Consider the following 27,385-nt stretch of genomic DNA (forward strand, 5'->3'; position numbering starts at 1 on the left):
AAGTCCCCTCCACTTCTCAGGTGACCAGACACGCTGCAAAGACAGAAGCAACCTGACATTCTCCCTTTTAACGTAAACTCAGCACGTGCCTAGTCTTTCCCATCAGAATTCCTTATGATTTGATCATGAGGTACTGGAACAATTACACAAAGGTGCAATCCATTCTTTCTGTCACTAGTAGGGGAGGGAAATCAGGAGAACAGAACACAGAAGAGGAAGCACCATTCTCCTTGCCCCAACAGCGGGTGAAGCGGTAACAACAAAAGGAGGTCTTAACTCAAGGTGCCCAGAGCACTTCGGACCAAAATGAAGGACCAGACACACAAAGGCATGGCTTAGTTTTTCTGACCATTCACACACACTTTTAGTGAACTTTTCAATTATCCTACTGCTGAAATGCACTGCCCCAGAGGGCATCTGAACTTCCTAAATACAGTTTCTGTCTCTCCCTGCTCAGGTTTTATAGACACTTTTCTGGCCTATGTATTCCAAACCCTCTGCTTGCCAGGGAAGGCAAGTTCGGCAGCGTCATCCGTCAACCACAGTGCGGTCAAGTTTGCTGGTTGGTGCTTTTAGACAGCTCCCACGGACCTATTTAGAGAGTCCTTTCTCCCAAGCACACCCACCTCGACTGACCATCTGGCCACTGAAAACAGTCCACAGCTTTTGAATCAATACTCAAAGGGAACCTTCCCTTCCAGATATTTTTAGGGGAGAAAATGCCTACAATCCTCAGCCAAGAAGACTTTGTATTTTGGTTTGTGATAGGGAAAATACATGCACAAATAAGCCTGAGGAAGACTAAATGCAAAATGAAATCATCGAGCAGAAGGACAGCGGCTTCTCCAACACTCAATCATTTCCAGTCACACTATGTTGTCCAGTAACCTGCATTGATAATTCCTCATGAATAAAATGCCAACATTATCATCTGCAGCTATGTTGTTGACATGCTTTTGCTATTTCACTAAAAATACCATTAATTTTCTGGCTTCACAACAGCTGAGCTACTCCCCATTTGAATATACAAAAGAGTATTTTGTTTAAACCAAATTAAAAGCGTTCCAGTAAATGACTTCCATTTTGCTGGCTATACTATTTTAGCATATACTGTTCTTCTTAATCCTCCCCACCTCAACGTCATGTCTGTCATCTCCCCAATCCAATATACTTCCACTATTAAAAGTGTCGTGTTTTTTTTTTTTTTTTCAAGTTGGGAAACGGGGAGTCCAGAAACTATTTGGGTTCGGGCATTCCTGACCAGCAAAACGGCTGAAGGGCAGTGGTCTAGTGTGGTTTTTTTTTTAAGGTTTTCTAAAACATGGGGGCCTCCTTAAATCTCTCACCTCTGTGAGCCAAGGTACATAAACAGCAAACTATTTTCCTGTTTGGGATGTGAAAAGAAAACTACACACACACACATACACACACACACACACACACGCGCGTGCGCGCACACACACACCTTCCATTTCGCATCTAGATAAGTTCCGACAGCCCCGACAGCCCCCATTTAAGTCGGAATGAAAACCTCTACTCCTGCCAAGCCCTCCTGGCATCTCACCACTTTATTTGTTCCCATTTGTATCTAATGCTTTTGTCAACAGTTCAACAAAAGTCAAAGCAAACAACCCACTGCAAACACTGGGGGTAACAGCAACAAGCATGAATCCTTCACAATTATCCAGCCCAGCTGCTCCAAAGCTCTTCCGGGCCGCTTTCATTTACAACAATGTCAACAAAAGGCTGAAACCCAATAACCAGATGGGTCAATATGGCCACTGTGTACCCTCTGGAGGAGGAGACTGAGCTCCTCCTTTGCTGCTTCGGCAAACATGTAGAATAATTCAGTTAGATGGACAAGTGCTTGTCTAATCATTTGTTATGTGAATTATTCAATGACTTTCCACGTAAACTACTAAACAGGGCTCTTCAAATATTTCCGCGGCCTCCAGCTGTCCGATGCAGAGGCACATGAAGGAACAAAAGCGGATGAAAACAGAAATCATGACCCGAGTGAGTTCCCAGTGATAATCTCTAGTCTAAGAAAGCCAAGTCTTTACAACTAATCCTTTTGGGTCTAACCTTGCCTGGCATTGTCACTGGAGGCCTAAGCTTCACTAGGACCCAGCCTGGGGGTAGAGCTGAGAAGAAAGCCACTTAACTCAGCCATTCAGGACAACCCACGACCGACCATCTATCTTTGACCTTGTTCAACTTGAGAAGTTTCCCCCTGCCTTTCAGAACCACTGCCAAAAGGTACAACATGCATTTATGGTTTCTAATGGAGTATTTTAAAAGCATAATTAGAAGTGTATTAACAAGCTGCAAAGCATAGTTTAAAAGTACCTGTTCCTAAAGACTGCATTTTAGAACATCAATGCCCTGGACTAATTTTGATAAAAATGTTGACGTTTATTTAACAAAGAATGACTCTGAGATGTAACTGTTCCAAATCCCCACTTTTCCTTTCTTTTGTCTTAAATGTATGGCTTATAAAATCACACAAAAACCAAACAGCCTGGCAAGAGGGAACCCTGACTTGGGGTCTGGGCCCTAATCCAGCTGAACACCTCCCTCAGGACCAAAGGGACAACCCCCCCCCCCCCCCCACTCTCTGACCTCCTCCCCCCTCCCCCGGCATGGGCCCTGAGCTGGGCACTAGGACCCCGAAATTCCTGACCCTCATACAGGGTTTACCAAAATCTTCTTCTTGGACCCCCTCAAGGGTAGACTAAATTGTTGGTCTGAGCATACCTGGACCTGAGGGCAGCCACTGAGGTGCAACGTTTTGAAGTGACAGCTGGGGTGTCTACTAGAAAAGCACACGTGAGGAGCCCATGTGGTTCCAGCATTGAACTCCAGGGGGCCTGTGAACTTTAAATTCAATGCTGGCCTTTCACATAATCATGAAGGTGTATTTATTAACTGGATTTAAAACTGTTAAATAGTTAGACACGTATTAGACATTTGCACCCTTTCCCAGGCCCGACAAACGTTCGGGGCAGGCCCAACAGGAAGTTGGCATGTAGTCTGGGGGACCCCATCTTTTGAAGAGATCACTTCTACCACCAAACACTTCACTGCAATGCACCGAAAAACCATGCAAGAATTTTTTTCCCTTAAAAACCTTTGGATTTTTACAGATCCAGACACAATCCACAAGTGGAAGGAAAGTACTGATATTATTTCTATAAACGCTTTAAAAACACAAAAAGCTCAAGAGTTAAAAATTCAAGGATTATGTTGTTTGCTGGGCTAGTCCATACAGTAAAGAGGCCTTTTCCCTTCTAGATTATTTGTATTTGCTTTCCTTTTCCAGCCTTCAAATACCCAGGTTATAAAATTACTGCTTTTAACACACTTGGTTAAACACAGGTGAAGGGAACAAGAGATTCAAACACGTGTCTTCTGCTCCCAACAGCCAGTGGACTCACTGCCATTTATTACTCTACTGTGGGATTCTCACTTCTTACCAGAAGTGTCTAAGAATTTTTAGTTCTCGGCATAAACAATTGTGCTTTCAAAAAATAAATACTAGTCTGGAATATGAAAAACAACTTGAGAATTCTACTTCCTTCTAAAGATCTTTAATAACCCCCATAACTGTTGTATTTCTGAGGCTGGCTTCCACGTATCAACTAGAAAGTTGGTAACTTTAAAAGATTCCTGAAAGAAGACCATTTCACCTGACCTGAAATGGAGCTATTTACTGGGAGCAGCAACAGAAAACTTTTTTTTTTTTTTTTTAATCAGAGAAACCACCTGAAAAGCAAGTTGAGGGAGCTCAAACACCACGAGTCTAACGATATAATGTTTTAGCCCTACAGTCCAATTGCTTTGCTGATTCCTACAAAACTATCGAAATACCAATAAAAAGGCACCATCATCAAGGCTGGGAGTCTACAGAATATTGCCACTGGCAATGCTGTCAGTGTCTGCGGGAAGGTTCCAGGTTTGCATGTGTTTGCACATCAGCCCTGGCAGCTTCCTGGGAAGAATGCCTTCAAAAGCTGTCCTCCAATCACTGTAAACTAGTTTTATATGCACATTTTAAAAGAATTCAGGACCAACCGGAAGCTCAGAGAAACGAAGGGGAACTGCCCAGTAATATATTTTAAGGGGAAGGGATTGTATCTAATCTCCACCACACACCCCCAAAGGCGCAACGCAAGTCTATTTGCCCTCCAGCTGCCAAATCAATACCTACCAACAAACTTTCAATATTTTACTTTGACCACATTGATCAATTTTCAAGCTCATCTATCAACACCAACACCAACACAGGTTTCAAAGTCAGAAACCGTTAAGATAATAATTTGGGGTAAGCTGTCAAAAGAAAATCAGGAAAACTGTCCAGCTACAGAAGTTCAGCTGTGCGTTTTTAATATCCAAAGGCAAACATACACAATGACAGTTCTTTCTACTTAGATGACCCTCAATATGAATGACAATCAAGCAAATCATATGGACTAGCAGGTACCATGGACTTTAATCTTTTTTTTTTTTTTAAGTTTATTTATTTATTTTTGACAGAGACAGTGGGAGCATGAGCTAGGGAGGGGCAGAGAGAGAGAGGGAGACACAGAATCCAAAGCAAGCTCCAGGCTCCGAGCTGTCGGCACAGAGCCCGACACGGGGCTCGAACCCACGAACCGCGAGATCATGACCTGGGCCAAAGTCGGACGCTTAATCGACTGAGCCACCCAGGCGCCCCACCATGGACTTTTATCTTAACACACTTATTAAAGCAATTCCTCACCCTACATACTAAGCACAGACTACATCCAACCTGGGACACCTTTCATATGTAGTATTCTTTCATTCCTCCCCAGGAAGGAAACAGGTGGAGCCACAAAGAAGAATGGAGGGAGACCAAAATGAGGGAAAAGAAGGAAAAAAGGAAAAGAAGGGAATTGAAAACGACAAGGGTGAGCCAAACAGTTCACAAGTGAGCATCTGGCACTGACAGGAGGAACTGAGCACAGAGTCTGCGGAACGTGCTACAATCTGGAAGGAGGGCGCCAGTTTGAAAATGGGAAGAACTGAAGACAATCCTGTTAGGATCAGGGGTGTAACTTATCTAACCAAAGGATTATTGCTGGACGCCCCACTCTGTAATTCTCTATTAGTCATAGTTTGCTCGATTTTCCCAAGGGCAAAAATGTCACCAGCTCAGTTTAAAATTTCCTAAATAGGGGCAGACTAGGTTACTACCGGATTTTATTATGAAAACAGATTCCAGCCTAAGCACCCAATTCGGGAGCCTCCCTCTGACTAGCCCAATATGGTTTGGTTATAATCCCCGGGCAGAGGCTCGGCCTGAGGCTAGGGCAAGGGTGTGGGGTAACTCAGAGGCCGGTCAAGTCCTGATCACTGTGGTATAAACACAAGCGATTATTTCAATTTTCTCCAAAGATTATTTTTTCAGGGCAGCCCAATAAACCCAATAATGCCCAGATTTACTAGAAAATTTTTTACTCATTTCCCCATGCACCAGAAAGTAAGCTAATAACATCCCACCGAGAGTGCTGTCAGGCCAAATCCCTCTGCTGCTGAATGCACTGGCAGGATCAATCTCCCTTCACTGGCCATCCCACCATCCACTTTAGGGCAAGACCCTGGGGACCGCTCCAGATTACCCCTCCACACACAGTGTCACAGGCACAAGCCAGAGTGGCCCAATCAGTGCCAAGAAAAGAACAAACTAAAAAAGATTAATTCACAGATGTTCATGCATTTCACATACACTGTGCCCCATGGTCCGTTGCTAGGGCAACGGGAGACCACCAGTGCGAGCTTTATTGGCTTTATGAAGTGCGTCTCGGGGACTATAGTCCGAGAAATGCTGCATAATAATAGTGTGGCTTTTCTGAAGCCTTGTTTTGTGCTTATCCACATTTAACCTTCTGAGCATTATGAAGAGGCATCGTTATGCATGGCCTTCAAACCCTCCCACCACCACCACCAAACTGCCCCAACTTTCTATCTAGAAGCATTAAAATGTATCTCCTGGGGGTCCATTTTGGGAAGATCCACGTTAAACTGCGCAACCAGTTGCACCATTTAAAAATCCCTCTATTAGTAGCGCCGCTGACCACACCAACGATTTCTGAGCAGCACAGAAGCTACTACAAAAACCAAAACGTGCACATGCCCCTGACTTCCTATGCTCGGGAAAGACCCTTGCTGCTGAATATCACAGTTGGTTTTAACCAGCAGGACCAGGAAGCCTTGTCAGGCCAAAGTCTCTTCCCAGGGGAGAGAACTTTCTGCAATGATGGGACCGTTCCACACCTGCACTGGGAAGGCAGTCACGGCAGCCACATCCGCTACTGAGCACATGAAAGTGTGGCTAGCTGCTGCCACGAAGCTAGTTTTTAAAATTTTATTTCATTTCAACAAATGTAAATTTGTAATGCTTCACGTGGCCAGTGGCTACCGTTTTCAGGCAGTTTTAGAGGCTTACCGAAACAACTAGGTAGGTTTTAAAAAGTTCACGAAGTGCTGTCTCTTCACGCTTTTAGTTTCTGCTTAATTAACACAAATATGACTCCAAGTAAACGTACACAGCACAGCATTCAGGGCTGGCCATGGCTCACTGTGCTGGCTCCAAACAGCCGCTGGCGGCGGCCTAATCAGCCCGGTTCTTCTTTGTCCAACGGGCCCGGGATGGAGACTGACGTCCCCTCCCCCCACACCCCACCCCAGGGCGGGAGGTTAAAATCACAAATGTCACAACTCTCAGAGCAGTAGCACAGATCAAGTGTTAATCTAAAGGGAAGGGGTGGGTGAGGGGGAGAATACAGGCTGGCTGGGCGAGGGAGGATCTGGAATGAAGAGGAGAAAAATAAAGCCAGTGAATAGATCAATAGAAGCAACAGCTTACATTCAGATTCACAGGAGAAAGAACACACCGAGACAATCATTTCCTGGGAAAAGCTCAAGCCTAATGAGAATTTACTCTGCTCCTTTATGTGACAACCAGCCCTTTTGTGGCACGGGCTTCCTGACTGACAGGAACCCAGGGCCCCTTAATAGGATTTCCATATTATTTCCAACACCTGCCCAGAAGTTATTTGTTTACATTGAAGGAGGCAAGATTCTCAAATCAGACATCTGCTTCTAGTTCAGGCATATCTTAGGAAACCATCTAGAAAGCAGCTTTGTTACCATGGTGACATTTTTATTTTCCGCCTTTAGTTGGCTCAAAACATTAGCATTTCCAATTTTATTTTGTTGTTCAAAAGGCCAAATGTCGCTCAAGAAAACAGAAGTTTAAAGAAAGATAAATGAAGAGACTACTCAAAAATTTCTAGAATTAAAATGACCATAGGAAAGAGTAAATCAAAACGAGGCGTCATTACATTGCCTACTAGCTTCTCTCATTGGGTGGCATCGCTAAACCTGTTTACCTTCCCCCTCCCCTCTCCTCTTCCCCTTAAAAATCTGAATACTCAGCAACTTGGAAAGCACCAATTTTGAAAGACAAATTCAAGAATCCTTAGGGTGCGATGCAATTAAATAATGAGTCCATTTCCATGAAAAAGAATTCCCCTCGCTCGACCCTATCACTGTCTTAAGAAAGCTCACTTACAACAATAATGCTTAAGACATTTTAACTTCCACCTCACTGCAATTCAGTACGGGGGCGAGGGGTGTGAAGGAAAGGAAAGTGTAAGCTTTTCTTGAACATTCAGAGGTTGAGGAGGGGATGGAATATTAAACAGCGAGGGAAGAAAGGTAGATGACGCAGGGGTGGGTTTCGTGCAAGGGCATGCGGTTGTTTGCAGCCTGCTGCTGAAGCTGCACGACTACGGGAGGCACTGGACCCGGGGGTGGGAGGGGGGGGGCGTGTTTATCCACCACCTTCAGCCATCGCAAAGAAACAGGAATCTAACTAACTTAAGGGACTAGTGCTGGAAGCCGGACATGCTTTCTAAAGCATACAGAAACAACTGGATTGGTTCCGAGTAATGCATCTGATAAAGCTAAGGTAACGGTACTTTTGTTCACTTTTTAGATTCGAAGGAAAACAACGAAGCAGTTCAACGCTAACATTTAAACTTCCGATCTGGCAGATCTAAGCAGCATTTACTGAGTCTCAAAATATGATTTTATTACTGTCATTTAATGACAAGCTTATTTAAAGGAATCTAAAATTCTTGCAGAAAGCGCTTCTCAGCCCTCAGCACCCTTCCTTTCTACTCCTCTGTCACGACACCAGAATGGTGTTCAATCCTGCCCCAACGTGGCTGGCATGGCCATAATTAGATAAGACTCCTCTCTACACCTGACATTACAACCCTTAGTAGTGATGGCCCTCAGGCGTAGGGAGTCTTGAACTCCAGACACACATGAATTACTTTAAACCACCACAGAGTAAAATACGGAAGTTGGATACAAGTAAATACAATGATTTCCAGCAAAAATGATTCAACAAAGCCTGAGAGGCAAGAATGCACAGCCACCCTGAGTGGTTTTGTAATTTTGCCAGAGTAGGTTATGGGTGTTACTGTAAAACACAAAAAAGATGGTGAACAATTCTTTGGAATACTTTTTTTGCAAGAACTATCTACATTTGAAGAAACAAACACTTTTGAAATTCAAGGGCCAGTAAAATTAATCTCAGGCCCTTCCACAAAACTGAAATGTTAGATACTAACTTTTCAAGAGATGAAATGCATTCTAAGTAAGCAAATTAGACACGTTAAACATCAGGATGAAAATGTCTAATAACGAAGAGGGATGGTTCATGGAGATAAAGAAACCACCCTTGCCAAAAATCAGCTGAGGAAGAAGCCCCCCCCCCCCCCCGTAATTATTCCTTCTGCCTGGGTGATCGGGGGTGGAGGGCACAGCAAAGAGCGGCACCTCTCCCCCAGCCACATCATTAATCCATTTGTGCCTGCCACCTGAGGACCAGCTATGCCCTAAAGATATTTATTCATCCGTTCGACAAACAAACAATTACAACATATTTTCTGGAATTAGGGCACCTGTTACATTTCACACAGCTTACACGCCTGGAGGCAGGTATCAATTAATACTGAACAAATTACTGCATCATAAACCCACAGAACAAAAGTTCCCAGTTGTCCCTCGATAAGGTAACTCTACATAGTAAAATGCACATTAGAAACAAATACTTCTACAAAGAACAGAAAAGCAACAATGATACTCAAACATTTCATTACAAATTACCATCTTATTTTGGAAAACTGAAGAGTTAAACATTAAATGCTTGAGAAGCCTACTTTAAAACACTAAACTATCCCCTAGGCACCCCACTCCCAAAATGAAATAAAACTGCCACTTGTATTTATTTGGCTAATGGTGTGGCCAACTTTATTAATGAAACATACCCTATGGTATAAGATTTTTATTGTAAAGTTCACTTGTAGGGCAGAATTAAATTACCTAAGAAAACATCTACATTCCAAATGCTTGAAAAAAATACCTAGCAGAATAGCTTTGCGATCCAGGGACCTGCCACTGTGACACAGCTTAACCTAGAGGGAGAGAGGATTCCTAGCAGGGTCCTCAGGTCCTAGCAGGATTTTCCTAACTCTATTATAATTCCCTTCTTAACTAATCCTTGATGTGTCATCCTATACAGTTCCACAAAGAAGATTAAGATTTTTGCCCTCAAGGAGCTAAAAATTTAGTGGGAGAGAACTTTATTCTGTTGGAGCACAGGGCATCTAGGACACCACGCACAAGGAAACAGATGTACTTAACATATTTTAAAAATCCTACTTAAAAACCTATTTTTGAAAGCCCATCTTGAGTCATATTTACGTTGGGAAAGTGGAGTTGGATTTCAAATACATCACAGTGTGTGTGTGAAGGTTAAAGGACACAAAGAGAATTCCATTTATCAACGATCAGCATCATTTGTAATACACCTTTGTGTATTAATAAACCTCATTAGATTGGTCATCGCCAACACGTACACGCAAACCAAGGGGTCATTCTTCTACCCATTCTCCCATCGTAAGAAAAAGACATTTCCCGGTACGATTCAGCACAAAGTATTCTTGCCACCACCAGGAAGCACAAAGAGACATTTAGAATATGGACCATTCTACAGGAAGCCCAGGCCAGGTTCGTCAACCAGTCAGTGGCAGAGGGAAAATTTTAAAAGTGAAGGAAACACCTAGATTAAAAGAAACCTGAGGGTATTACAACAAAATGAAATTGATCCTATTTGGACCCCATTTCAAGTAAATAAATTATTGGAAATCATCAAAGAAGTTTGCTTGTAGGCTGGATATTAGAAGCTATCAAATAATTATTTTTACCGAGTGATTAAAGGCATTACGGTTACCAAAAACATGTCCATTATTTAAAGACATGTGTTCACTTTACATGCTGAAGTACATAAAGGCGAAGGCATGCTATCTGGGATTTGCTTTAACATACTTCAGCAAAGGAGGAATAGACTAAAATGTGGCTGTAAATTGACAGCTCTTATACCTCCATGTTAAGTATATGGAGGATCTTTGCACTATTATCTCTATTTCTAAGTTTTTCAAATTTTTACTAGCAAAAAAGAAGGCAGAGTCACCCCAAAAGCTTCTTTTTTGAGGAAGGCACTGCCTATGTGACCTTGGACAGGACCTTAGCACCTCCTCACGTCTGAAAGACGAGCATATGCCAGCCTCCCACCTTCGCCGCTGAAATCTAAACTGAGCCGCACGTGCAGCAGTGGGACTGAGTAAGAATCCACCGTATTTTTCCCTAGGTTAGAGCGGATAAGCTGCAGTGTCCGAGTTACAGCCCTTATTTAGATACATCCTTTTCTCAGAGTACTGATGCCTGGGAGGAAAAGAGGAGACAATGCAAGAAGCTCCAGTAGAGTTTGGTTTAGGGCTGGTGTTTTGTTTATACGGTCTCGCTAGTGTTTTATAGATTTCATCTACTCCTCTTTTTAATCTAGTCTCCTATCACTTTATGCCTCTGTCTTTCTATAACATGTCCTTCTAAAGTCTACAGTAATGAAAGATGGGAATCAATCCCATCAAGCTTTCTCCCACACGGTAAAATGCCAAACATTCCCATCTTAAACAGGTGCATAGGGGCGGGGAGGGGGGGCAGCGTTAAAAACAAAACTGACTGGGCCATTGGGTTATCCCCTCTCGCACTGGTCCCCCTTTCTTCTTTCTCAAGTGGCTTCTTCTCCACTTTCCCCCACACGAGACATGCCAAAGGGTTAAATGTATAAAAGGCACACTTTTTTCAGACTGATACTCCTTTGAGACAGGAAAAAAACCCATCATCAAATCATACAGGTCACACAAGATCCTGGAACAGAACCTTAACCATTAAGTCTTGGTGTACCAAGTAAAGTGGCAAACAGAAGTAATCATTCTGTTAATTCAAGCTAAAAGCCCACTTTCACCTGTAACACCCAACTAATGAGGTAAAAGTGCTTTCTTGGCCTGAATCATACACTTCAATTTTTATATAAAAACAGTCTTAGTCTAATTCTCCATTGACAAACCTTTACTGCCAACAGGAAAGAATTGGAAGCAAGAAGAAAAGCAACGTATGATGTTTTAATCATCTACATAGAATAAACACCAAAATATAGCAGAGGCAGAATACACAAGCATTGCCTTAGATACGACTCATGAGCAGATCATTCTGAAAACCGTGAAACAAACAAACAAAAAGAATTCACGTAGGAAATGGAGGGAAAACACAGTATATGCACTCACAGAAAAGCATTTTGGTTGAAAAATAACTACATGTAAGTTTAGAAAAATAAAGTGCACCACCCATACTTATGCTAGCAAGACTTACAAAAATTGTAAGTGCCATATTGGCGGACTGTGTGGAAACATAAACACGGCATTTTAAGATGGTATGCTGTTTCTGGAGATTAATCTGGCAGTGTACAAGTCACTAAAGATGATCACACTCTCAAGATGAGCATGGCATTTTGGGGAAAACAATCCAATGAAAATAGTAAGATAAAACCACCACCACTTTGGAGGAAACAAATGTACTTGTGCTGTATTTTACCAAAAAACATGGCAAATCCTTCACAGGTCTGACTCGAGGAGGTTACTGCATTTGGGATACATAATATATATTAAAAGGACTAATGAAATCACAACGTTTGCACAATACCAGTTTGAGAGGGGCCATGGAGTTTACCAATAGTTGGTGAGAGTGAATTTCGCTATTTTTCTATTTCTATTTAAGCTGGTCTTGATTTGGGTATCTGTCATTTGCGAGACGGTAGCAGAGTTGTATAGACATTTGGGGGTAATAAGACTAATTGCTCAACCTCAAACTCCTACCAAGTTTTGGGTAACTTGGCCTTCATACCTCTGATTCATCATCCTCACCATCAGCCGCTCAGATAAAAATGGGAGAGTGATGTGAGGAGCCTAATGATTTCTCGTCATGAACTGGTGCCACCAGCAACTGGGCAGCTCCTGGCAGGATACAGGAATGCCACTTTGGAGCCAACCAACTTTTACCCCTTTACCCTCAGGAGGCACGGGCAGTGTGAGGTTCCACCACACTAGAGAATGTTCCCTTGGTTTCGCTTATGATGCTTCAAGGCATGAGAGAAATGGTACCGTATGTGCCGGAAGATGGTGAGAAAGCCCCCGGTCAGGAGAGAGAAGTGGGAGCCCCACTGCGGGAGCTTCTTGGAGAGCTAAATTTGGGCCTTCCAACCTACCCCTAAGGATAAGAGTGGATCACGGTCTGTGTTTCTGGGACCCAGGCTTGGGCATATGGAGTTACAGAGAGCCAAATGAAAAGCAGGTGCCCTGGACCCTCACGTCAACAGCCCTACAATACACCCCATTCTGGTTTCTTGTCACCAAATAGACCGATTCTTGGGCTTCTACAGTGCCTTCTCGTTTAGGTCCATATTTACCTTCTCCACCCTTGTTGAAAAACTTCAGATACAGATCTGTAAATAAAAGGCTTAGGAATGAACTTGGCTACTGGAGCTATAGAAAACAAGATCAATAAAGCCAATAGCATAGGTTTAGTGGCCACAGAACCTCCAAGAAGAGAAAGGAAAAGGAAGAAAAAGGCCCAACACTTTCACAAGTGAATTTTTCTCATTTTACTCGACATCTAAAAAGGTAAGGCACCTTAATTATCTGAATCTTTACAGTAAGTTTAAATTACATTTTATGAGCTATTCTGAAATCTGCCCTGTTTAATAATCTGTAACGTCAAGAAAACATTTTAAAGTGTCTCTCACAATTAAACCCATCCACAACCTTGTATAAATCAAAATTTTGCTACCATATCAAAATGTTACACTGGGGCTGTATAACATTGCCCACATCCTCATTACATGCAACACTAATTACTACCAGCAGATTCAGAATTTTCTGCACATTAGAGGCTTTTAGAGGAGCTATAAAAAATTTCAGGCACCATTAATTTAAATTTGTATTGAAATTTCCTTTTGACAGATGGCCAAAAATTACTTATTATTTAGAGCACCAGAGCTGCCTGTTTGCACATTAGAAGAGGAAAGGGAAAAATTAAAAGCAAGAAGGAAATTTATGTCACGTTCATTACCTGTTAAATGTTAAGGAGCATTATCCTGCATGAATAAATTATTTCATACAAGCCTGACTCCAGCTGCAGGCAACTGGCACACTCCGGCTGATAAAAAACCATCTCGAGTCACACAGCAGACAATCATAAAAAGCCCCTCTTAACCAGGAGCCACTTAAGGGAGGATGAGGACAATCAATGGAACAAGCAACTAACTTTCCCTGAGCATCACAGAACACATTGCCGAAAATCAGCAAACTTGTTTCACCTTGCAAAGCCACAGCACAACCCCAAAGCTGACACAACTTCCAATTTGAGAACGGTAACCAACAAGAAACATCTATTTATAGCTACCATTCCATAATAAATCAAGGAAAATCATCCACTTCTATTTGCTTTTTGTTTTCCCCCTGGCTGCTGGCTATATAGACACTCACTCCCAGACTCATCCTGAATGATTATAGATGATTTCAAAATACACCCTACTCTGGCACAAGGGAATATAAAATGTAATTGACGCAAAAGTGTGCACTGGAGTATAAATATTTTCATAGTCTTCTGAGAGTGGGGCAGGACAGGAGCTTTTGTTTAGTTCACTGGCCTGCCTGAAGGTATGTATTTATCATAAGAAGGCAGGGAGTGTTTATATGGCCTCAGAATAACTAGACAGGCTTTCCAAGGGCTGCTATCAGCTAATGCTGGTGGATGCATTTACTCACTACTTCTAAGTACATGTGTGTGGAACACTTACCACACTCAGATTAAAACTGCTCTTTTAAAAAATCTACATACTGATATGCACATTCTACAACAAAATACACAACTGTAAAAGCGTAAGTAAATAATTCAGTGTGTGCAGTTTCAATTGTAAATGTTGACATTTCTATGGGTGTACAGATGCCCTTTCAAATTACAAAGACTCTTGAAGGGTAAAATAGATACACTTAATTTTTATTTTCCATTATGTAAGGGTTTTGGAAAAAAGGACAAGGAGTCAAGAGGCGTTCAAAGGGAGAGCACATGTGGTTTCAGGGGAAGATTTTAGTCTTCATAAACATAACTTCATTAAAAACTACAAGAGACAGAACTGCTTATAATCCACAACAATCAACTGCTGCAAAATATAAGGAAAAGAACTGACAGCATCTGTGCATTGGCCGATGCTTGAGAACTATGCTTTCCTTCTAATCTGTACAAAATACAATACATATTACATATATAATTATGCATAACACACGGGCATATTTACACCGTGGCTGGCTCAAAAGTGATTGAACAATTTTCATATTTTCCTCATGTCCTGCCGTGGTGGCCTGTTTTTGTTTGCTTACTATATAAATTCAGGCATCCTGAGTACATCCCATTATGGGGTTACACAACCACATCCAAATTATTAGGCCCCCAATACTTTTCCTCTTTCCCTACAACTTGTCTATAAAGAGATATAGAGGCAGATAAGAGAGATGCAAAACTTAAGGAGAATACCTTATTATACCAGGAAACAAGATGTTATTCAATGGGGTCATACCTTTTAGATCTAAACAAAATTTTTTATTTATTTATTTTGAGAGAGAAATAGAAAGAGGAAGAGAGAGAGAATCCCAAGCAGGCTCCACGCTCAGAGCAGAGTCCAAACGGGGCTCGATCCCACAACCCTGGGATCGTGACAGGAGCCTAAATTAAGAATTGGACGCTTAACCGACTGAGCTACTTCAGGCGCCTCGAAGAAAAACGCTTTAAAACAAATGTTTTGTTAAGGAGTTTTGTAGGATGGAATTGTTTTCTAAAATGAGACTAAGGTACATTTCTTATCAATCAATTTATTTACTCTTCATTATTATTTATCTTATAGCCAAAGCCTAAGTGAAAAGAAGTAGTTATTCTTTGTCACACAGCAAGACGTAATAAAATGAGCATTGCAAGCCAGATCTTCTGTAGGACAATCTTGGTCTATAAATCAGATTGTGACAGAAAAGTAAGACTGAGATTTTCAAAAACCTCCCACACACAACTGAAAACAGTCAAAAAATGCAGCTGACCACTATTTGGTAAAGCCCACCACATCATTCTGTACATTTCGAAGACTCCATTTCTAGATTTATTCAACTCATTTAGAGACCTAGTAAGCCATTCCTTAATCTGTGGGTTTGAGTCCTACCTTGATGGAGTCTCTGTCTACAGGCAAAACGGCAGCAACACAGGTGGTGGGAAGAAGGGAAAAGAAAAGTACCAGTTAGTTTACAGAAGATCATCCATTTATCAAACTTGATCTCTGCTAAATAATAAATGGCACAGATGGCAACTTTGCATTCAAGTTCATTATTAATGCCATTCGACCAGATCCACACGCAAAGTGCCAATCTACCTTTGACACAATTTCAGAGGCCAAAGCTGGATACTCAGATTATTTATACTCCTTATTGACTTGTCCACTTACAAAGATGTTTATAGTCACGCTTCAGCTCTGCATCACAGCATTTAGGTAACTGGATGACAATAATACAGTGTTTCCAACATCAGAGATGGGAAATTTATGTTTAGGTGATAAAAATCATTTACCCAAGATTGTAATTCATGGTAATGACACTGAAAGAGGAGTAGATATGAAGTTTTAATTACAACCACACCCTTCTAACGAATGAACCACCCTTGTGCTAACTAAATTCCCACAAAGGAATGCTGGGAGAAATCTCGTTTGCTTTTCTGCTACTGACTAATAAAAATTATCGGTAAGCACCATACAAACAGACGGTCACATCAAAATATCTCATATACTTTAACGGAGGGAAGAAACCAATCTAGAAGGAGCACAACTGTCCTTTAAATCAATTATTTGCATAAACAATTGTGCTATTCTTCTAGGAAGAGAAGAGTTCATTTCATGCTTCCAGACAGCCTGTGTGAGAGAGGTAGTTAAATCAACAGATTTAATTTGGGCTGCACTTTCTCAAGTACTAAGACTACTAAAATTGTTTTCTCACCTGCAAGATTTTTATCGCACCAGATAGGCTGATCTGATTTATAAATAATAATTGGCTCTGTTAAATTATCAAGTAGTTTCTACCAGTAAGTCTTTTCCCAAAACAGAGGAGGTCAAAATGAGCTATTAATGCCACTCACTATTTCAAACATGGAGCACTGTGGGACTTCATTACTGATCTAGACTTGGGGAACATAGGAGGTAGCACGGGGTCAAAGGCAGTAACCAGGAAACAGGAGCCCTTGCCTTTGGGGACTGCATTAACTCTTGCTAACTGCTAGGGTATCATTTGGAAAAAGACTGCTTCCAATCATTAATTTCCCTTCCAGCAGAAATCCTTTGTCGAGTCAGTCACTGGTAAAGTTAAATCCAGAGCCAGAATGCACAACGGTATCCAGAACCCACCCTCAGTGGCAGGCAGGTAACAGCAGATTGACATCTTGAGGGAATCACTCACCTCTTTGGTGATCATTGTCATGGTGCTTCTTCTCATCTTTAATTGGAAGGTGGGACTGGCCTCCCAGGGCACTGGAGAGGGCCAGGAGGCCAGCGCTGCTCCCAATGGGAGGAATGGCAGGGGGCTGAAGGCCGGAAGGGTGTGGGGTCAGAGGCACCGGCAGACCATGTCCATGTGACAAATGCTGGGCCTGGAGTTGTTGCTGCTGTGAGAAATGAGACACAGATATTGAACTTGTTCCCCACCTCCACATCCCCCCACCCGCCGCCAAAAGAAAAGAGGTGCAAACAGATCATGGAAAACCCAGCACCCATGAAGGAAAGGTTCCTCTTTTGTATACCTATTTTTTAGAAGGGGAGGGAGGGAGATGTATAATGGAGAAATGCCCTTAGATTTGGGGGTTTTGCACTTCACTGTGAAGAACTTAATTCTCACTGAAATTAGCTAAGTAACTTTTAATAGCCGAAAGTCAGATTTCTTCAAAATGTTCATATTTTGTTCTCCAAAACATAAGGCCTTGCTATCATACATTTCTAATCAAAACACATACGTGACTAACTGTTAGAGCAGTTATGGTGAACCAAAAAAAAGCTGAAAATTGAGAAAATTAGCGTTAAACAGTTCTCCCAGAACCGCTGCACAGCATGCAGCAAGAGTTAATTTGAAAGAGAAAACCTGAATTAACAACCCAGAAAAGGAAACTGGTTGCAGCCACCGTTTTAAGCCCTTTAAGTGTCCTCAGCGGTACTTGAGCAAATTACTAAAGAAAATCTAATGTAGCAAGGCCTGGGTCCTCCTGTAGGCTTGCTCAATAATGCTGAAATAATTGGGCACTCTGTGCACGTTTAGTGATGCTCGAATGGAAAGCTAGAGGCCTGCCCTTGTACTCTTCTCTAGCGGCCGCCTCTGTGTTGTGACAGGTTTATCTGAGGGGGACTGTGATGCATGCACCAGTAACTGTGCTGACAAGAGTTTAAAGTCATTTTTACCAGCACACTGGCAACACATGGAGAAAGCCCTCGAGAGGCTGGAATGGGAGTGCTTGACCTCAGCAGAGGCCACATCAAGCTCAGCTACAGGAACTGCTCTGGGCAGGCCTTGCTGCCTCCCAGGAGTGGGGAGGAGGAGGGGGAGGTGACAGGAGGGCGTGAAGTTAAACATGTCCCTCAACAGGAACCCCCTTCCACTGGAGACCCTGCTTAACAGTGCTGGATGAGAACAAGTGCTGAGAAATTCTCAGACTAACTTCTGTAGTGATTACATTTTAATTAATGCCTCTAAATAAATCACTTGTCAGGTCTATCCAATGACAGCCAAAGAGGCTTCTATAATCTTTCCAAGTAGGACTGCACAAAATAGCTTTTAAAAAAATATGTGGGGCGGTGTATGCTGCTGCCCTTCGCTGGCAAAAAGGATCCTGAAATGCTTTTTTTAAAGTGTGTATGTGGGGCGCCTGGGTGGCTCAGTCAGGAAGGCATCCGACTTCGGCTCAGGTCACGATCTCGCAGTTCACGAGTTCGAGCCCCGCGTCGGGCTCTGTGCTGCCAGCTCAGAGCCAGGAGCCTGCTTCGGATTCTGTGTCTCCCTCTCTCTGCCCCTCCTCTGCTTGTGCTCTGCCTCTGTCTCTCTCTCAAATAAACAGATACTAAAAATTAAAATTATGTATATTTACATATAAAAAAATATTTCAATGAAAAAAGTATTTTTTTCTCCTCCCAAGTGACTTTTTTTTTTTTAATTTTTTTTTCAACGTTTTTATTTATTTTTGGGACAGAGAGAGACAGAGCACGAACAGGGGAGGGGCAGAGAGAGAGGGAGACACAGAATCGGAAACAGGCTCCAGGCTCTGAGCCATCAGCCCAGAGCCCGACGCAGGGCTCGAACTCACAGACGGCGAGATCGGGACCTGGCTGAAGTCGGACGCTCAACCGACTGCGCCACCCAGGCTTTTATTTCCTTCCCAAGTGACTTTTATTTCCTTCCTCTTCCCTTCTACGTGTCTTCCTGTGTCTGACCATAAAAGTCAAAGTATAGCACTAATTAGCTCTTTTCTCCAAATGACCCACAACTATTTTCTGGCTACATGCAGTTAAGATACAATCAATAAAGTAATGACACTTTCAAAGCAAGTTTACGTGTATAAAACAGAAAAACCGGAGCAGCATTCCAGACTTTCCACCAACTCACACCCACCCTGTGGTCTTGCAAAGCACGAACTGTCTGGACAGTTCAAAGTTAATGTATTTTTTCATGTGAGTAGCCAAAATCATGTTCATGACTCTTTATGTACTGTCACTTAGTTGTGACCAAAAAGTATGAGCACACGATCGTATGTTCTAGATGTGCAGGAAATAATGTCTATGATGAAAACAAGGCCTTTACGTAAATATATGGCAAATTTATTTCAAAACCTCATTCCACTGAAATAACCACACAATGCTCCAATTCCCTTTCTCCTCTAAATCGCCTAATACTTCGTGGGTATGGGTCAGGCATGTAACCACTTTCTGCCTCAGATCAGAGTTCAATTGGCAAGCATTTATTAAGAGCCTGCAAATGTGTCTGTCTCTCTTCTCACCTTCCCTCGACTCTGAACTCTGGGAGTCTACATCTGACTCAAACCCTAGCTCACTGCAGGCACCCAGACTCAGAATATCTGGGCAACTTCAAAATACATATGTCTATTTCATTAGACAAAAAAAAAAAAAAAAAGCAAAAGCAAAGAAAAAAGCCCTCAGTCAAAAACAAACCTTCAAAGGTGCAGGTGTTTCACTGTTATTTTTTTCTTGCAGGACAAAATAGAAACACTATCATCCTCATGTTTCCAGTCAACCAGGAACTTTTCAAGGGCAGAAAACACAGCCCTAGAGGCTGGTGCACAATATGCACTCACTATTCTACCTCAAAGCAGCTCTGATACCACCTGATCCTCCCTCCTCCATGTCCATCTGTGAGGGAGGAGGGGCCCTTTTCCCTTCCAAGGCTGAGACCCTTCCCCACCTCCCCAGGCCATCAGGTTGTGGTCGGCCCCTCTTCCCTTCCATTGCCGTCGATTCTCCAGCTCCCTCCCCTACTCCTGCTCTGGTGGTTCTCTCAGCGATCTTGTCCTGCTAGCAAGCCGGGTACCAGCATCCCTGGCATTTGGTTTAAGATGAACTGCCCGGTGAACGCTGAAAGAACCTGAGGTAGTGCTTTTTCAGGAGGGAAAAAAAACACTATATTTTAATCACTTTTTGTGGCCTCCATTGCCCCTAACACAGTGCCCTGCACATAACTGGCACTTGATAAATGTTTGTTAAATTTAATTAAAATAACCTTCTTTTGCCCTCTTCAGCTGCTGGCCTGTATAGATATATCCTTGATTTTGCACAGCCAAACTTCTCTAAAAACTAGTGTAAATTTGCTCTCTCCACTTCTCAGCAACCCCCTCCTGTACACACATACACACACGCCCTCTTCCTCCTTAACCCCTATAATTTGGATTCCAGGCCCACCCTTCTCATACAACTGACCACCTAGATAGCAATTATTTCAGGATTTTACAATTTTCTTTCTCCCTGACACACATGCAGCCACAGACCGCACACCCTCCTTGCTGAAACCTTCCTTTACCTGCTTCAGGAATACTGTAATGACCCCATGGCCTCTCTTCACCTCTCTCAATGCTCAGCCGTTAGATTTCCTTTTCAGCTTTTTCTTTTCCTGCTCACTAAAGAGAACAGTCGGCAACTGTCTGCTCCTCTCCCATACTCTGGTAGCCCAGGTCTAACTTCTTGCCAGACAACTCTACCTGACAGTCCAATATTCCCGGAAAATAAAAATGTTCAACACAAACGCCCTAGGTAACTTCCGCTGGCTCAAGTTCATCAACCACCATCGATTTGTTTTTCTGTGCGCCTATATCCATTATCACCAAATCCTATCAATTCTCAAATAATTCCTTAAATTTCTACCACCACCATGCCCGGCAGACCCTTATCATACTTTGATGACGGCAAGCCTCCATTGGCTCACTTGAATTCATCCTGCATCACCACTGGCATGTTCTTCCCCTCAATTCCTATCATCTCCCATCTCTTAAAACCACCTCACCCTGATTTCACCAAGTTGTAGTCAGTCACCCATCCCAGCTCACCTCCTGTTTCACTTGTTCTTCAAGGGCCTCTCAAACGTTCCGTGTCTACTATCTCACAAGACTCCCTGCATCATTCACTGCGTGGGCTGCCTCGTAAAGGTACTGTCATTCACCTTTTTATGGCTAAGAAGACCTTGGGCTTGCCAGCGAGACTGAGAAGTTCTGCAGAGAAGAGACCAGCCTCAAGCCTCTATACCCCTGGCACCTAAACTCACCCCTATTGAGTCACAGGACCATACATTTAAAGCTTTGGATAATTAGATTTCCACTACATACGAAAAGAGTTCCTACATACCTTTGACCTGGCTTCTGTTAAAGTTGATAACTTACATAACCACAGAAATGATCAAAACTAAAAACTTAACGCAGTAGTACTACGTTACTATTAAGTAATTCCCATGGTACTACTGTTACTATCACGGACTTGGTTCAGATTGCTCTGGTTTTCCCACTAAATGCCATTGTTGTGTCCTAGGATGTCACATTGCGCTGAGAAGTTGTGACTTTTCACATGTCAGCATACCAAAATTACAAAGCCCTTTCAAAGATCCTAAGAATGGCAACATTCAAATTACAGTCACGTTGTTGACTAGAATATGCCTGGAGAGTAGGAGAGAAAAAAAAGAATGAGAAGGGGCTACCAGGAACCCATTTCACAAGTCATCCACTAGCCACACAAAATATCAAACAAAAAAGCACACTCAGTAGGGTACCCTGTAGAAAGGTGTGATTTCAAGCAAGTGTTTAAAATACAAAATTTTAAGACAAAAAGGAGATTAAATAAGTCACCCAAAGATATATGACAAAAATGTAAGACACATGCAGAAATAATACAGTACGTTTGAAAATGTTTGCATCGATGAACAGACTACTTTCTGTATTAAGCGGTCACGTTTACGCTTCTTTCTGAGTTCACACTTAGAAACTACCCTACAAGGAAGTGGAGTGGCAGTGCACACTGACACGAGTCAATAAAACAAACATACAAGACACCGTCTTCTTTAAATAAAAGCACTGAATCACCAACCAACCAACCGAACCACACCCTTTCCTCGATTAAAAATAAAATGGCTTCAATCTGTCAAATTTCGAATAACATTCAAGAATTCAATACAAAAAAGAATCTCTTGTCAAGTCTTCTCATCAACAGAGGAAAACTCAAAGCAGATTCCCAGGAAGAGGCCTCAGGTTTCACTGGATATTATTCCAGATCTGAGAGTTGCATAACCTAATGGCCCGCCCTACAACCTGAGCAAAGCTTGCTGATGGGGAATCCATGGCGTCCTCTGTCCTCTGATCTCTGCCCCATCCATGTTAATTACAGAGTAATTAACCTGCAAAGGTTTACTACTTTATCCTACAGTCATGCTAAGAAACGTAAAACTTCCTTATTAAAGACAGAATGAAAAGAAATGTATGTAGAGTACATAGTTCAACATTGACCTGTTGCTAAAATAATTTAAGATAAATCACCATTCTAATTACAAACAAAAGTTGAAAAATAACGACTTGTAAGATAAAAAACAGTCAAAAATCAAAGAGAAGGGCATAGACTATAGTACCAATTAAACATTAAAAGAAAATATACTCTGTGTAACCATTAACTGAGAAAAACGGACGGAGAAAGATACGTATCTTGGAAAAATTCCTCTCACAGAGCTCTTTAGACTGTTACTATCTTTAAGTTGCTTATTTAAAAGGGGGGGGTGGGGGTGGCAGAGAGGAAAAAAACAAACAAACCCAAAACACTCTTATCTCAACCACAATACAAAATAAAAATCCTCCCCCCCGCCTTCCCTTGATGGGCCATTGAAGAGAATAAACGTTAAAATGGAGTGAACTTTAAACTTAGACAAGTAAGCATTCCATTAAGATGATTAATTTAATTTTGAAAAATAGCCAGTAATTACTTCTGAAAATATACAGCAATGAGGTGGTAGACACAGCCTCAATTCCGTTAATAGCTTTTTACTGGAGTTTCTGTAACAAAGAATTATTTCCCTGCAGTTTCAAGTTTGGAACGAAGGGTAGAAAGGGACTTGCGAGGGAATCAAGTTCACAGGAAATGTCTTTTGAAATGTTGTCCTACTGCAAAAAAGGAGTTATTTTAACCAAATGACACCAGCTGCGGGAGCACCAGGGCCTGACAGGCCAGTGAGCAGGTAAGTCAGAGCCTCCGTGCAACACAGATCCCTGGCAATCCTGGACAGCTCCAACTGGACACCAGACGGTTTTCTTATCCACCACCCCGGCGGCAATGAGCGTACTTAGTGCCGTATCTTCATTTCTTTAAAAAAAGAAAAAAAAAAAGTGCACGGCGAGCCCACTACAGAGCGTTAAGAAAGCTACCAAAATTAATGGGGAGTGACAACTGGGACAATGAGCCACTAGGAGGTTTTGTTCGGCTGGCGAAAACTTGAGGCACGTAAAGCATTATAAAGAATAATAATTGTAATAGATTATAACACATCTTAAAAAACAAGTTTCCAGGAGTGGGGTCCTCGGCACCCAAAGAAAACAGGTGGGGCTGGGGGTCATTCTGGGGCCCAGGACTAGGGAACGGCTTCCAAATTCACAACATCCTTCCTCCGGCTGGCCAAGGTGTGCACAATGGAGGTGTGACGGGAGCCAACCAGGAGCCACTGTGCTGACAGAGAAGCAACGGGGGACCCAGTGACCTTGAGAGAAGCCTGGGAAGGGGAGGCAGCAGACTGAAATGGAGCAAGTCTAGGGAGGGGCCCAAGACTGGGCTGGTGTCTACATTCTGTGAACTGTGAAGACGCCCTTCTGTGAGGACACTGGCTTGGGGGCTGGGCTGAGTCTGGGAAAAGAGATCCGGAATGGCACTCAGGAATGTACCGCAACGAGGAGGCATCAGAGCCACCCAGCTGGGATCACTGCCATCTATGGAGGCAAGGGCCAGCCACTTAACGTTTCTGAGCCTTAGTTTCTTCACGTAAAAAGTGGGAATAGTTTTAAAATCTATCCCCTGAGGGTGCTGGGAGAATTCTATGAGGTCATGCACATAAAACCTTTAGCACAGTGCTTGGCAAGTAATAAACACTCAATAAATGGTGACTGCTATCACTGGAAAAAGGTATCCAGAAGTACACACACACACACACACACACACGGTGGGGTGGGGGGATTCTTTTTTACAGAATATTAACTTACAAGGAGAAAGAATTTAAAATTTACCATTTTGCCACTCCAAATGTGTTAACAGCATCAACAGAGGCTAAAGCCAATGGGTAAAAAATTGTTGGGGGCCCCAGTGATTCAAGTGTCAAGCATCAGCCCACAGATTACTGAGCTTCCCCAATAAAGTGATACAACTGTAAATATACAAGAGCACCTAGGTAGTATTTTTACTAAAAATACTTAACCTGAATCTAAACATGAGGAAACAATCAGACAAATCCAGATTATGAGACATGCCATTAAGACTGGTCTAGAATCTTCCAAAATGTCAAAGTCACAAAGTAAATGGTTCAGGGACTGCTGTACCTTAGAGAAGATGGTAACAAAGACAGCTGTGAGTACTGAGTCATAGACTGGGGGGAAACTGCTAGGAAGAAAATGTGCTACCACAGACGTTTTGTGGATGACTGAGAATTAGGAATACAAACAATACACTAGATATATACAGAACGTGTGAACTGTATCGCCCTTCTATAGGAAAATATCCTTGTTCATACAAGATGCACGCTGACGTATCACAAGGCAAACCATCCTTGTGACGTTCGGCACACACAAAAAGGCAAAATGTTAACTACCGAGTCTACGCGATGAGTATACGGTGTTGACTTAACTATTCTTTCCACTTCCCTGTAGTTGTTGGGGTGGGGACAGTAAGATGTGCCCTTCTGGCCAAAAGATGGGGAGTTCTTGCTTCCAACAAGTATCTTTAGCAAAAGCTTGTAAGTGAATACGTGGAAAGAAGCAAGAATAAAAAGAACAAAAGAAAGAACTTTTCAACCGGAGTTTATCTGTAACTGACTCCAATGACTTAAAACATGAATGAGACTTACTGCAGTGGAAAGAACCTGCATTGAGAGCAACCCAAGGAAGATTATCACTGTGAGGAGGATGTTTCTCACGGTCCCTGGGCTGGTCTTTAAGGGGAAGACACATAACAAGCAAAGCAAGTAATCTTGTGACTCCTGTGCCAAGGACTCTATTGGATTACCTTGTAGTTTCACTCACAGACTGATAACGGCAAGAAAAGCAGGGGAAAAATCCCCCAAATCCGATTTATTATGTTAAATTTCCCATCTGAGATCCTGTCAGAATGTTTTCTGAATTGGTCCAAAGTTTACCAGGAAAGGTAATTCTAAGCAAATTAATAAGAGAAATATAATTTCCTGGAGACTTCTTTAAGTTTTTTTTTTTTTTTTTTTTTTTTTAAAGTGTTTTTAAATTTTTTTTCAACGTTTATTTATTTTTGGGACAGAGAGAGACAGAGCATGAACGGGGGAGGGGCAGAGAGAGAGGGAGACACAGAATCAGAAGCAGGCTCCAGGCTTTGAGCTGTCAGCCCAGAGCCCGACGCGGGGCTCGAACTCACGGAATGTGAGATCGTGACCTGGCTGAAGTCGGACGCTTAACCAACTGCGCCACCCAGGTGCCCCTTCTTTAAGCTTTTGAAAGAATTTTTTTTTAGAGATTTTTTAACGTATTATCTCAATGAAACCAATGATTCTATTTTGTGTTTTAGTCATTAAAGTCACCAAGCTAGGGTGTCTTGCTCAGAAGTTTTCTTTAGTTATTTCAGAGTCCTTTTAAAAAGTCAAGGTGTGTTTAAAAAGCGATACGCATTAGGTTCTTCAAATAATCATGCAATTGACCTTCAAAAGTAGAATGAATCACAGATGATACCGAGATGTGCTGCTCTCCAAGATCTTGACCAAAGCTCCCATGTGTGCTATTTACATGTGTACACACGTGTATGTGCAGGGAATATACACATAAACAAAAGAAAATTTTAACAAACAATATCAAATAGTATGTGTAGCTCACTGTAATATTTTCTGTTCTCTTCTACTTCTTAATAGAAAATGTTGACTATGGTTCACTGAATTGATTTCACTGCACACTCAGTCTGACTCACAATTCGAAAAACACTGAACCAGGTTCTGTGATATGTGTGATATTGTGATTATAATAAGAATTATATATTTGGTCTCTGTCCACTATTTCTGGCACAGAGAATCCTTGAGAGATTTCCTAAGCAAGGAGGCTGCAGCCAAGGTGTCTTTTGTTATGTTAATGAGGTGACTTTGGGAAACCACCTAAAGATGGACAGGGCTGGCTGCTAGGAGAACCAACCATGTGATCAGAAGATTAGAACTTTCAGCCTCACTCTCTGACCCCAGGGGAGAGGAGGGGGCCACAGATGGAGTCGTATCACCAGGGGCCAATGGTCTAATCAATCATGACCAAGTCTCTGTAAAAAGTCAAAAGGATAGGGGTAGAGAAACTTCCCAGTTGATGAACACATGGAGAGTTGGAGAGAATGTGCACTAGGAGAGGGCATGGAACCTCCACACACTTTCCTCATACTTCGTCTTATGAATCTCTTCTATCTTTCTGTCCCTGAGTTACATCCTTTTATAATGCACGGGTAATCTGGTTAGGTAAAATGTTTCTGAGTTCTGTGAGCTGCTGCAACAAATTAACGGAACCCAAGAAGGGAACTATCAGAAACACAGGTGACAACCTGGAGAGGGCAGTGGTGGAGGGAAGATGTCTTACAGGGCTGCGGCAGGAAGTTATGTCCAGGTAGACAGTGTCAGAAATGAGCTGAACTGCTGGAGAATCGCTTGGTGGAGTGGGAATCCTCCCACCCCACTGGAATGGGGTATAGAATTTTATAGGCCAACACCCACACATGTGAGGCCCAAGGTAAGTGTCAGTAGACTTTAGTGACCAAGGAAGAAAATGAAGTCTGGTGGGGAAGCCCAGTGAGCAAGGGAGAAGTAGGATAGAATGTAAATATGGGAATCAGATCATGGACAGAAAGGACTTCAGACTTTCACGTAAAAATAAGGAGAACTTGAGGCTGTGATGAGTTTTTTTTTTTGGTTTTGTTTTGTCTTTCAAATTGAACTTTTAGTTTTCCTTAATGAGCATAAGCTGGCTTGTAATCATTTGGTGGCTACATGTGCTGGCCAGTACCTTCTCTCAGTTTCTGGGCTTGGCTTTCCATTTTAAGATACCTTTTAATACACAGATGTTTTTAATTTTTACTGGGTAACATTATCAATCTTTT

General features: G+C 42.3%; 1 protein-coding gene across 8 annotated transcripts in view; it reads right to left on the reverse strand.

Moving 5' to 3' along the window:
- TLE4 (TLE family member 4, transcriptional corepressor) overlaps nt 1-27,385 on the reverse strand; it is a 158,948-nt gene that overhangs the window by 71,113 nt on the left and 60,450 nt on the right. For 5 of the 8 annotated variants that reach the window (XR_007146331.1, XM_047830188.1, XM_047830183.1 and 2 more), the window contains 2 exons: nt 16,980-17,184; nt 15,701-15,717 (listed from right to left, as the gene is read on the reverse strand). Coding sequence is in view for 7 of the 8 variants with exons in the window: in XM_047830188.1 (XP_047686144.1) it covers nt 15,701-15,717; nt 16,980-17,184 (222 nt within the window). In the remaining variant the exon portion in view is untranslated. The remainder of the gene's footprint in view (nt 1-15,700; nt 15,718-16,979; nt 17,185-27,385) is intronic. The other 3 variants (XM_047830185.1, XM_047830187.1, XM_047830182.1) reach the window with 1 other exon arrangement.

This window comes from Prionailurus viverrinus, chromosome D4 (assembly GCF_022837055.1).
Source record: "Prionailurus viverrinus isolate Anna chromosome D4, UM_Priviv_1.0, whole genome shotgun sequence".
Taxonomy (NCBI): Eukaryota; Metazoa; Chordata; class Mammalia; order Carnivora; family Felidae; genus Prionailurus; species Prionailurus viverrinus.